This window comes from Prinia subflava, chromosome 2, assembly GCF_021018805.1.
Source record: "Prinia subflava isolate CZ2003 ecotype Zambia chromosome 2, Cam_Psub_1.2, whole genome shotgun sequence".
In the NCBI taxonomy this organism is placed as follows: Eukaryota; Metazoa; Chordata; class Aves; order Passeriformes; family Cisticolidae; genus Prinia; species Prinia subflava.
The window spans coordinates 113,558,868-113,569,747 of record NC_086248.1 but is presented as its reverse complement, the minus strand read 5'-3'; the positions used below and the strand labels follow the sequence as shown (position 1 = coordinate 113,569,747).

At 59.7% G+C, this 10,880-nt stretch overlaps 1 protein-coding gene across 1 annotated transcript; it reads left to right on the top strand.

Annotated features, from left to right (window-relative positions):
• The first annotated feature begins 142 nt into the window (after positions 1 to 142).
• LOC134547592 (neuronal PAS domain-containing protein 4-like) lies at positions 143 to 5,220 on the top strand. The gene is made up of 8 exons (XM_063391723.1): positions 143 to 1,918; positions 2,427 to 2,593; positions 2,683 to 2,819; positions 2,989 to 3,094; positions 3,226 to 3,472; positions 3,738 to 3,847; positions 4,261 to 4,390; positions 4,650 to 5,220. Exons 1-8 carry the CDS (start codon positions 1,818 to 1,820, stop codon positions 4,873 to 4,875), a joined length of 1,224 nt encoding a protein of 407 aa, XP_063247793.1. The 5' UTR covers positions 143 to 1,817; the 3' UTR covers positions 4,876 to 5,220.
• Positions 5,221 to 10,880: the final 5,660 nt, after the last annotated feature.

Sequence of the window (10,880 nt, the reverse complement as noted above, 5' to 3'; positions counted from 1 at the left end):
TTTCTGTGTGTGCTAGCACATGAACTGGGGCAGAAAAGGCACGAGGGGGGTCACTGAAGCAGGTGGCTTCTCGTGGCTTGTGGCAGCAGCAGGCAGTGGCTGATGTGAGCCACAGCCCTGCCCGGGGTGGGGAAGGGAAGCTGGGCCTCTCCAGCAGCACTGCCATGGGGTACCTGCCCCCTGCCCAGAGCTGAGCTGTCCTGCAAGGGGACAGCAGGGAAATGGTGCATGTCTCCTGGGCTGTGCAGCCTCAGTGGCTGGATCCTCTGGAGCTTCCTGCTTCAGGGCTGGAGGTGGAGGGTGCCTGGGACAGCTTTCCTGGCACACAGGGCATGCTCAAGCCCTTCCCACCAACATGAGGTGTCTGATGTGAAGGGGGCTCCAGTGGCAGCTGTAGTGGGGCTGGTGCAGAGAAGGCTGGGGAAGCATCCAGGGTGTTTCCTGGGATGGACAGTCACAGGGGCAGCCCGGATGGTGGTGGCTGCATGCCAGGAACCTGGGTGGCAGAGGGCCCAGGCTATCTCCCCTGCCCTGAGGGCTGGCACATAGCCAGGGTCCAGTGCTCATCCAGCAGCACAAGGCTGCAGAGGTGCCTGGGCTCCTCAGCCTGTAGGAGGTGGCCAATACAAGCACAATGGAGCAGCCTGGAGTGGTGTGGGAGCAGTGAAAACCCCGCGGCAAGAAAACAGAAGGCGCCACAATTGCGACAGAGCTTGTTCTTCACAGGCTGGCAGCACCTTGCCGTGAGAGGTGATGAGCATCGCTGGCTGGAGGGAAACAGGGTGTGCTGTGACAGCACATCTGGCTGGGCTCATCCTGTGTCACCCTTGGCACCTGCAGGACACCCAAGAGGACTTCAGTGAACATCTCCCCTGTGCTGTCCAGCAGCTCTAACTCCCTCTGTCAGCTGCCTCAGCCACAGCCTCTCAAGCCTCTCTGCCTCTCAAGCTGTGAAATACATGGTGGAGGGGTTTTTGCCGTGCACTGAGCCCCAGGCTCCCTCTCCTCGCAGGGTGCCAGCACTAGGAAATGCCCCCTGAGCACCTGGAGTCCCCACGCTGGGCTGTGTGGTGCTGAGCACAGAGGCTCCTCAGTTCTGTCCCTCAATGGCTGGCACTGGGAGGAATCAATCTCTGGGGCTTCCAGTGGAGACAACAGGCCCCAGAAGGGGTCAGCACCCCACACCAGCTGCCTCTAGGAGAGCAAACCTTTGTGGGGGAGAAGTCTTCTCTGGGAAGAATAGAAGGGGCTCATCAGGGAGAGGGGTCATGGACACCCCACTCCTCTTCCAGATTTCTCTTGGGTTCAGGGGTGCTGTGGCTCTAACCTGCCTTTGCCAGGAACCTGCTGCAGGCCTGGGCATGGGACACTGCTCACCACTTTGTGTCTCCAGGTATTTTCTTGGCTTATCAGTTCCCTCTCCCAGCACCCAGCTCAGTCATCGGTGGTGCTGGAGAGCAGCTCCCGGTCTGGCAGACTCGACACAGCTGGGTAGATGTGTGTCCCACAGGGAGATCCCTGCTGCCTTTGTTACTGCCCCCTCCTGAGCGGCAGGTTTACTTTAAAGACCCTGGCTTCCTTTTATTACTTCCCCTCTCAGATTTCAGCGGGCTGCAAGGGCTATTTTTAGTAGCCTGCCTTCTAAAAATAGCCGCGGGCTGTTTGGAGTTGCGTCACAAGGGGTGCCGCGAGTGGCTTGGCCTCTGCGCCCCAGGCAGGGTACAAAAGGAGGCCCGGAGCAGCAGGGTCAGCAGGTTCAGCGCCAGCCGCGGAGGCAGCGGGTCCCTGGCAGCCTCAGGCCAGCCCAGCCCCGCAGTATGACCATCTTCTGCAGCCACTGCCACCGGCCCCTGCAGGCGGAGACCAGCTGCCTGCCCACCAGGGCCAAGCAGGCGCCCAGCGCCTCCAGGCCCTTCAGGTGAGCTCCCTCCACCCTCCCGCAGCGCTGGGAAGGGCTCCTGAACCCCGGGATAGCTGGCGTGGGGTCTGATGGCCCTTGCAAGGAGCTGACACTAGCCTGGGACAGTGGGACTGCCAGCCAGCACGTGGGGAGGAGGTGCAGGAATTTGGAGGGGCAGAGGTATTTTAGGTGGTTGAGGAGGAAAGGCGCATTGTACCGGGCTGGGGTGCACATTCCAGCACTGGATGCAGCTCCTGTACTGGTGGGGTTTGGTGGGGAGGCTGTGTCACAGGTCACTGGTGCCCAGCAGGAGAGGCACCAGCCCTGCCAGCAGCGTGTGCCCCTGGGCAGGCCTGAGCACCTCTGCCTGTGCCCACAAGGTTGGCTCCCCCAGAGGCAGCGGCTGGCACGGGTGCTGAGCATCTCCACGCCGTATCCCCGGGCTCACAGTTCTTCCCGCAGTGCCAGGCAGGGGCTGCTGTCCCTGTCCCTCCCTGGACACTGTCCCCGGTGGCTGGCTTTGCAGGTCAACCAAGAGCGCCTCCAAGGCTCGCCGGGACCAGATCAACGCGGAGCTGCAGGCGCTGCGCTCGCTGCTGCCCATCTCGGCCCAGGAGAAGGAGCGCCTCTCCTACCTGCACACCATGGCCCTGGTGTGCCTGCGCCTGCGGGGGGCGCAGCTCTTCCCTCCAGGTACCTCAGCACTGCCGTGCTCCACACCTGGCTCCCTGTGGGCACCGTCCCTGCCTCATCCACGGCAGCTTCACCCCCATTCCCTCCAGGCTTGGCTCCTCCTGTGGGACCGGCCCTTGGCACAGAACTGCTCTCCCTGCTCCCGGGGTTTCTGCTGGTGCTCTCAGCAGACAACAAGCTGGTCTACATCTCAGAGAACGTGGCTCAGGTGCTGGGCCTCTCCGTGGTAAGGCTGCTCACGGAGCATTTGCAGTCGCTGTCCCCACACCCACCCTGGTGCCTTTATTGCACAGCACGCTGCCCCAGCTGGGCCGTGGCTCCAGCAGGCTGTGCACGATGCCAGCCAGGGCCCATGGAGACAGGCACGGGCTCTGAGGGCAGCCCCTCTTTGTCAGGTGGAGCTGCTCGCCCAGGGGGACACGGTCTTTGACATCCTGGACGGGCGAGTGGGAGAGGATGTGCACAAGAAGCTCCTCCTTGCCCGGGAGGAGCCTGGCAGGGGTAAGAGATCCATCTCAGGGATCCTGCCCCCCTGCTCTGGCCCTCAGCTGTGACTGCAGCGCCAGGGCCAGCTGTGCTGGCAGCAGGGCGAGGATGTTCCTGCCCCCTCTGAAGGGTGTGTTTCCCTGCAGAAGTCACGTTTGTCAGCGAGATGCGCACGTCCAAGGCCTTCCGGCTGCAGCACGGTGGGAACCGGGCGGTGGCAGTGTGCGGGCGCTTCGTGGCCCTGGGCTGGCCACCCTCCCCCTCCACCACGGCCTTCCTGGCCCTCTGCACGCCCGTGCTGCAGTCGCCCACAGATGGTGAAGCTGATTCCCAGGACGACATATTCCAGAGCATGCACCTCCTGGACATGACATTAATTGATGTCACGGAGAGGTGAGGGGGCCTGCCTGCCCCACAGCCCCAGCCGTGCACCTCGGGCAGCAGGAATCATGTCCCTTCACCAAACCGGTGTATGGGATGCAGGCTAGACACTGCATGAGCACTGAGCCTCACCAACACCTCCCACACCTCTTCCCTCACAGCCCCTCTCTGTACCTCTGTCGTTTCCTGCTCTGTCACGCAGCGGCTGCTCCTCGCTGCCACGGTGCAGGCTCTGTACAGCACTCAGTGCCCACTCCCCAGTCTCTGTCTTCCGCAGTGTCACCTACCACCTGGGCTACCACCGGGAGGAGCTGGTGGGTCAGTCGTGGTACAGCCTCCTGCATCCCGAGGATGCTGAGCTGGCCGCCGCCCAGCACAGGGCCGTGGGTGAGTGTCTGGCCCGGGAATGCCCGTGTTATCCCTGGCTCCGTGGCCTGGTCATGCCTGAAACGCGGCTCTCCAGGGCAGCAGCCATAAAGCCAATTCCGCCCCTCTGCTGTGACTCCCTGCTTCAAAAGGGGTGAGGCAGGGAAGAGGTTACACACCCCGCACGCTGCCTGTAAGCAGCTCCCAGGCTGGGGTGGGCGTCCTGCTTTGCCGCGGTGTACAGAGGAGGGAGCAGCCCCCTTGAGCCGCATCTCTGTGGGAGGGCACCACTGCTGCGGGCCTGGCTCTGCTCTGGGTGGCTTCTGTCCGGCCGGGGCCAGAGCAGTGCCCGGCGGCAGAGCTCGGGGCTCCATCCGGGCAGCCCGGGGCCGTGCCCTGCCGCCGCCTCACGCGGTCCCTTCCCTCGCCCGCAGCGCTGGGGCCCGGGCCCGCCGCGGGGAGCGCCGTGCTGCGAGTGCTGCGCCGGGACCGCGCCTGGACCTGGCTGCGCGTGTGGGCGCGGCGGGACGGCGGCTGCATCACCTGCGCCTGCCGCTGCCTCAGGTGAGCGGGGCTGGGGGGGGCTGCATCACCTGCGCCTGCCGCTGCCTCAGGTGAGCTGGGGGCGGGGGCTGCATCACCTGCACCTGCCGCTGCCTCAGGTGAGCGGGGCTGGGGGCTGCATCACCTGCGCCTGCCGCTGCCTCAGGTGAGCGGGGCTGGGGGGGCTGCATCTCCTGCGCCTGCCGCTGCCTCAGGTGAGCGGAGCTGCATCACCGCGCCCCTCGCTCAGCCAGGCTGACCCTTGTCCCCTGCCCCGCAGGGAGGAGGAGGCGGCCCACCTGCGCGCCCGGCAGCCCCGCGCCGCCGCGCCGCCCGCGGGCCGGTCGCTGGGCCGGCTGGCCGAGCAGCTCCGCGCCCTGGCCGACAGCCTGTCACCGCCCGCCGCCGCGCCGCCGGCTCCGCGCCGAGGAAGGCCAGGACGATGGCTCCGCCTGCCTCGGGAGCTCCCTGCTGCATCCCCCGCAGTTCCTCCGGTTTCCCTTTGAACAGAAGATGGGATGCGGCGTGCCGGGTGTGCTCTCACAGGTGTCGGGTCTGCAGGGATGCTGACCGCCCTCGGCCCGCCGGTCGCCCCTCACGGGAGGCCGTGCAGACCCTCCTCTCACACATGAGAAACTCTGCCCAGGCTGGATAAACCCGCATCGGGACCGCTCAGTCCAGCAGCGAGACACGGACCTTGCACTTAAAACACTTTCTGCTTCGAAAGTTCGAGCAGTTCGAGCCCGCGGGCCTTTGTGTACGTGACGCATTCCTCAGAGCGGAACGGGTTTTGCTGAGGGGACCCAAACCCCACACGGGCAATAAAGGCCGCTCCTCACGTGACCGCCGGTTCCGGTTCCGGCCGTGCCGCGCGGGCCGTTCCGGGGGCGATGGGGCCGCGCCGGGAGCGGGGACGGGGACGGGAATGGGGACAGGGACGAGCCGCCGCCGCCGCGGAGAGCGAGGAGGAGGCGGTCACGGAGCAGCCCCTCGGGAGGCTGGAGGCGGCCGAGGACAGCTCCGATGACAGCGACGGCGGCGGGAGCGCGGCGGGGGCTGGCGGGAAAGGTGAGGGGAGCCGGGGAGCGGCTCCGGGAAAGGCGGCGGCCGCAGCACGGACTCACGTTTGGTGGGAAACAAAAGGCTCGGAGCCCTGTGGTGTTCCGGCTCCTGCATCCCGCCCTGGCCTGCCCTGGGCAGCTCGGGGTCAGCGGCGGGGCTCGGCGGGAGCAAACGTGTGAGGGGAGCAAACGTGTGAGGGGCCGCCTCTCCCCGGTCTCCTTCCCGGGGCGTGGAATCACGGAGCCGTGAAACGGCTCGTGTGGGAAGGGATCCCCCGTGGGCAGGAGCACGGCCGGCACCGGGCAGGGATGCCGGGGAGGGGTCACACAGCCCGCGACGGCGGCTCCGTGCCCGGGCTCGGGAGGCCCTCACGGGGTGCGAGGCTGTGGGCACAGCGCGGGCCGGCGGTGAGGGTGAGGGGGGTCTCATCCCCAGCACTGAACGCGGTTTGGTTCCGTCGTCTCCGAACGATCCAGGCGAGAATGAAAACCTTAGGAAAATACAACAAAAGCCCTTTCACCTGGGGATGGTGAGGGAGTGGAGGTTGGTGTCAGCTGCAGGGCACCGCACAGCGTGTCACCCGTGAGGAGTCACTGGGAGGGTCCCAGCCCGGTGTGGGGCCGGGGGGAGGCACATCCCCAGGGCTGAGCTTTTGGCAGTGACTTCCGAGGCGGGCAGGGTGCCTCACCTTCTCTTGGAGGCATTTTCTTCTCCCCTGGTGAGGAAAGCCCAGAGAGAGGATCACCGACAGGCACCCTTTCCTTCCCACAGCTGGATGGGAAGGGGAGCAGCAGTTCTGTTTTTGCCGTCTGTCAGGGCACTCTGTGCTCTCGTTTCTGGAGCAGGAGGAGTTGTATTAGAGCCCAGTGCTGATTGTGTCTCAGCAGATATCAGGTATTTCTGCAGCTGTCTGTCCATGCATCCTGGGCACTCCGTTGTGCTCTGCAGGTTGCACAGCTCCCTGCAGGCTCACCTGAGGAAGGCATGAGGTGTCCCTGTGTCACAGGAGCCTGTGGGAGGAGAGGAGACACCAGGAGGCTGTGCTTGAGAGCAGGAAATGCCCCTGTGCTCAGCACCTAGCAGCTTATCGAGAGGTGCAAAGAGAGGGAAACAACCCACAAAGTAGTGGGTGAAGGGAAAAAAGGCAGGAGGGGAAATTAGATGGACTACAGAGGCAGCAGAGAACAGGTAAGTTATATTCTAAGGGGAAAAAATGAATGGGAAAAACACAGAAGTTAAGTCCCCAGAAAAGAATGCAAGGAACAAGGAAAATAAGCTAATCCTGCCTTTTTAACCAGAACCTTTTCACTCACACAGTTGCCAAATCTGGGCATCTAACCCTAATCCCCTGCTGGGACCATTCACTTCTGCCCCAGAACAGGCTCTTTCTTTATAGTGATGTCCAGTGATGTTTTTATCACTGTGAGTGGTTGATTCAGTCTCACAAATAAGCAGGAGGATGTATTTCAGGGAATGATCCTACTGTGTGGAAATCACTTGCCCCGTTAGATTTCAGGCAGTCAGGTTTGTTCTCCTGTACCAGTACTGAAATGCTTTATCAGTGGAAACTGTGCATGCCTTTCCTTTGTCAGATTTCTACCAAACCTCTTTTGGCATCATTTTATGCGGTGTCTTTACGTCTTTGAAGTCTTTGCTATTTAAACAGTGTTGTTTTGGAATTGCAGCCAAATGGAATATTGGAGTGCAAGTGATGGTGCCTTGTCTTACCAAGTGCTGAGAGTACCCTCCACATCGTTATTCCTTCCTTTTAATGCCTTCTTTGTCCTTCTGGCTGTCCTTGCTCGGGGTTGGGATAAGGGGGGTGTTTAGGGGAGCAGTGCAGTGAAATCATGCTGCATTCCCATCTCCTTTGTCCCCTGTGCAGCAGCCTGGGTAGGCACTGCTCCTGTACCCCGCCTCAGAGCACTAATGAGCATCATCAGAGCAGCATTCTGAGAACAAATAAAATGAAAACACTAATTGAGGCAGCTTTTGGCCGTGCCCACCGTGTTCTCTGGATGATGAGAGTGGTTTGCTGAAAGCCTTGGTTATGGCCAGCAGGAGAGTGCTTGGGATGAGTCCCTGCTCTGGGCCCGCGTGACTGACCTCACGCTGCTCCCTGAATCTGGCACAGCACACACAGCCCTTGCTCACGGGGCAGGGCTTGGGTTTGGGGTGAGGGGGCTGCAAGAGCAGCCTGGGGGCACTGAGGTGTCACAGACAGGCTGTGACTGTCCCTGCTGGGCCACAGCTGGGGGCTTTGTGTTGCAGAGGCTCGGGAGCACTGTGGGGCTGTCGCTGCTCAGAGGGGCTCAGCAGGCAGACCCTACCTGAGCCAAGGCTTTCCCTTCCAGAGGGGACACGGTGCCATCCCCTCCCTGCCCTTGCACGGGGCTGGGGTGAGCATGTCCATGTGCTGACTGAAGAAATGCCTTCAGCTGGTGGTTCTGAACAGCTAGAGGTATAAATCGAGAATAAAGAACAACATGATAATGTTCTTGCATTCTGGTTATGAGAGGCATGAAAGGTTACTGACATTAAGGGATATTAAGGAAACATTAAAGTGGGAAAGTCAGGGCTAAGGGGCAACCCCTCAGGATTTGCAGTGCCCACTGTAGAGCTTGTGCTGCTCTTTGTACCAGGTGAAAGCGTTCTACTGGTCTTGTGTGTGCTGTGGAGGGGAGAGAGAAGCAAGGACACTCTGGGGAGAGGGGGAGGCTGCTCTGTGCTCGTGGCAAACACTGAGGTGATCACTGGGAGAGGACTCGAAGGCTGAGAAATGCAGTGGTTTCTTTCTGCCGTGCAGCTGTACAGGGATGGCAGCACTCTGCTTGTGCCACTGTCTCAAACTCTGACACATCCCTCCTGGTGGAGTCTGGGGGAGAGAGGTGCCTTGAGAGGTTGTTGAGTTCAGGAGTGCCCTGTGCTCTGTTCCAGATCAATCTGACCTGTCTTTTGAGGAGCTCCTGCGGGTGCAGAGTGATGCAGGGATGAGAGTGAGGAAGAAACTGCCTGGTGGGAAGAGACCTGCAAAGCCTACCAAAGCTACACCGAAGCAGCAACAAGGCAAAAAGGGGTGAGGAGGCTCTCTTGTGATCAGAAAAATGTGTGTGTGTGCTCTCTGCATTCCAGAAATTACCCTGTGAGCTGCTCACAGCAGTGGTGTTGCCTTGGAGCTGGCACACATCTCTAATGTACTGGACAATAATGCCTGTCACTGTTCCACTTGGGAATGGTCTGGTGCTGTATTCAAAGCTCTTCACATCCTATCCTCCTCACATCCCCAGCAGCCAGCTGTCACTGACAGTTAAATTGGCACTTAATGCCTTTATCCCTCTCTATAAAGGCTCTTGTAACCCTTGGCACGGTGTGCCTCTCCAGCTCTGTGATGTGTCCACTGGGACCTGAAACAATTTTCCTGCTGGTTCCTAAACCCCTTCCAGCTGATCAATACCTTCTGCCTGCCTCTGGCTGGCTGGAGTTACAGCCACAGACAATTGTTCTGAAATTCTCTCCATCCTCCTGCTGCTGTCTCCTCTGTGGCTTGTCCATGTTCGTGCGCCTTTTTACCCTCCTGCAGCACTCACCCTCACAGACCTATTCAACACCACAAAGCTGTTCCTTTTTACAGCTCTCCACAGGCCCCCACTGGCAACAGCAGTACCTTACCCTTCATTTGCAGCATTCAGCTGCTTTTCAGTCCTCAGAGTGGCACCCAAGGGATTTGAATGGGTTTCCTCTGTTACACTGGCACTCCCTACCTTATTTCTGAGCAAAGAACACAAAATACATTTTTCCTACCATAAAGAGTTGGTTAGGATAACGTTTTTGCTTTGCTTTTTACCCAAGACACCGGGGGATTTTGTGTAGTGCAACATCTTCTCCCAGTGTCTCTATTTCTGCCACACAGTTTGCATAGTTCTGCTTTTGCTTAATTCCCCTGATCCTTTAAGTAATGTGTTGCTGTAAATCCCACATGTTTTTTCTCTCATGTTTTTGTTGTGGAAGTGAGCTTCTCAAAGGGCTTCAGGAAAATCCCCTGGCACTGAGCTGGCTCCAGCAGTGTCTCCAGAGCAGGGTTGTAGCCTCAGCAGATGTGAGAATACACTGAGTGCTGCCCCAAGAGGGATTTGTGGGGTTGTGTGACTTCAGCAGGGCTTCTGGCAGTGACTCCCTGCCCCTCTGCCCAGCCCTGCTGAGCCAGTCTGCAGTGCTGTGATCCTCAGGACAAGAGGGACAGGGAGCTCCTGCAGCAGGTCCAGCAGAGGGAAAAAATAAAAGAAGATCATGGGACTGGAGCATCCCTCCTATGACAGCAGGCTGAGGGAGCTGGGACTGTTTAGCTGAGGAAGAGATGACTGAGAGGGGACCTTCTCACTGCAAATATGTTAAGGGCAGGTGCCAAGAGGATGGGGCCAGGCTCTTCTCAGCAGCACCCAGTGACAGGACAAGGGGCAGTACTGAAACACGGGGAGTTTCACCTGAATACAAGGAAGAACTTCTCTGCTGTGAGGGTGACTGAGCACTGGAACAGGCTGCTGGGTGAGATGGTGGAGTCTCCTTCTCAGGAGATATTTAAACCCACCTGGATGCAGTCTTGTGCAATCTGCTTTAGGAGAGGCTCCTTCCACCCCCAGCCCTTCTGTGACCCCATGAGAGGAACAATCAGTACTGCACATTTATTGATGCAGGTGCTGGGGTTTCACTTGATACACTGGAGCTGTTCTGGGTTCTGTGGAGGGCTGTTCTCACCACACATTGATGTATTTGGTTGTTGTAGGCTCCTGTGGCTTTTGACTGAGTCACCTCTTTGCTTTCTACAGGTGTCATGGTGAGGATTGAGCTGGGAGAGTCTGTTGTGCCATGATGTTCTTCTGAGGGTCCAAATGACCTCCCAGCATATCCTGGGGCCTCATTGTGGTGTCTGCTCCTCTCTAAATGCATTTTTCTTGTTGTTCAGGCCACTGGAGATGTCTGCCAAGAGGCCCGTCCCCTTCCTGCGACAAGTGGTCCCTGTTAGGAGGAAGGTGGGTGCTGCCCCTGCCCTGTGCATGGCTTCCCTTGCTGGCAGGGCACCCCTGGGAGTGGGGCTGCTCCAGGCTGCCCCTGGGGGACAGGCTGGGGCACTGGGGAGGGCAGGACAGGCTTTCCTGGGTGACAGCAGCTGCAGGTTAACCTGGGGCCTTGTGACCCACACACCTCTAGGAGGGGCAGGGACTGGCACCAGTGACAGTTCCACTGTAACCATGGTCATTGTCCAGGACTAATCCCACGAGTTCAGATGTGCATCTGCTTTCCAGTCTGAATGTAACTTCTGACTTATCATTGCTATACCATCGGAATATGGTAATTTCCACAGCTGGAGACCTCTTTCTGTCCCTCCCTTTTTTTGCCTGACCCAGTTAATCTGTGAAAGTCTGGATAGGTTTGAGTTCCCAAATCCATCACC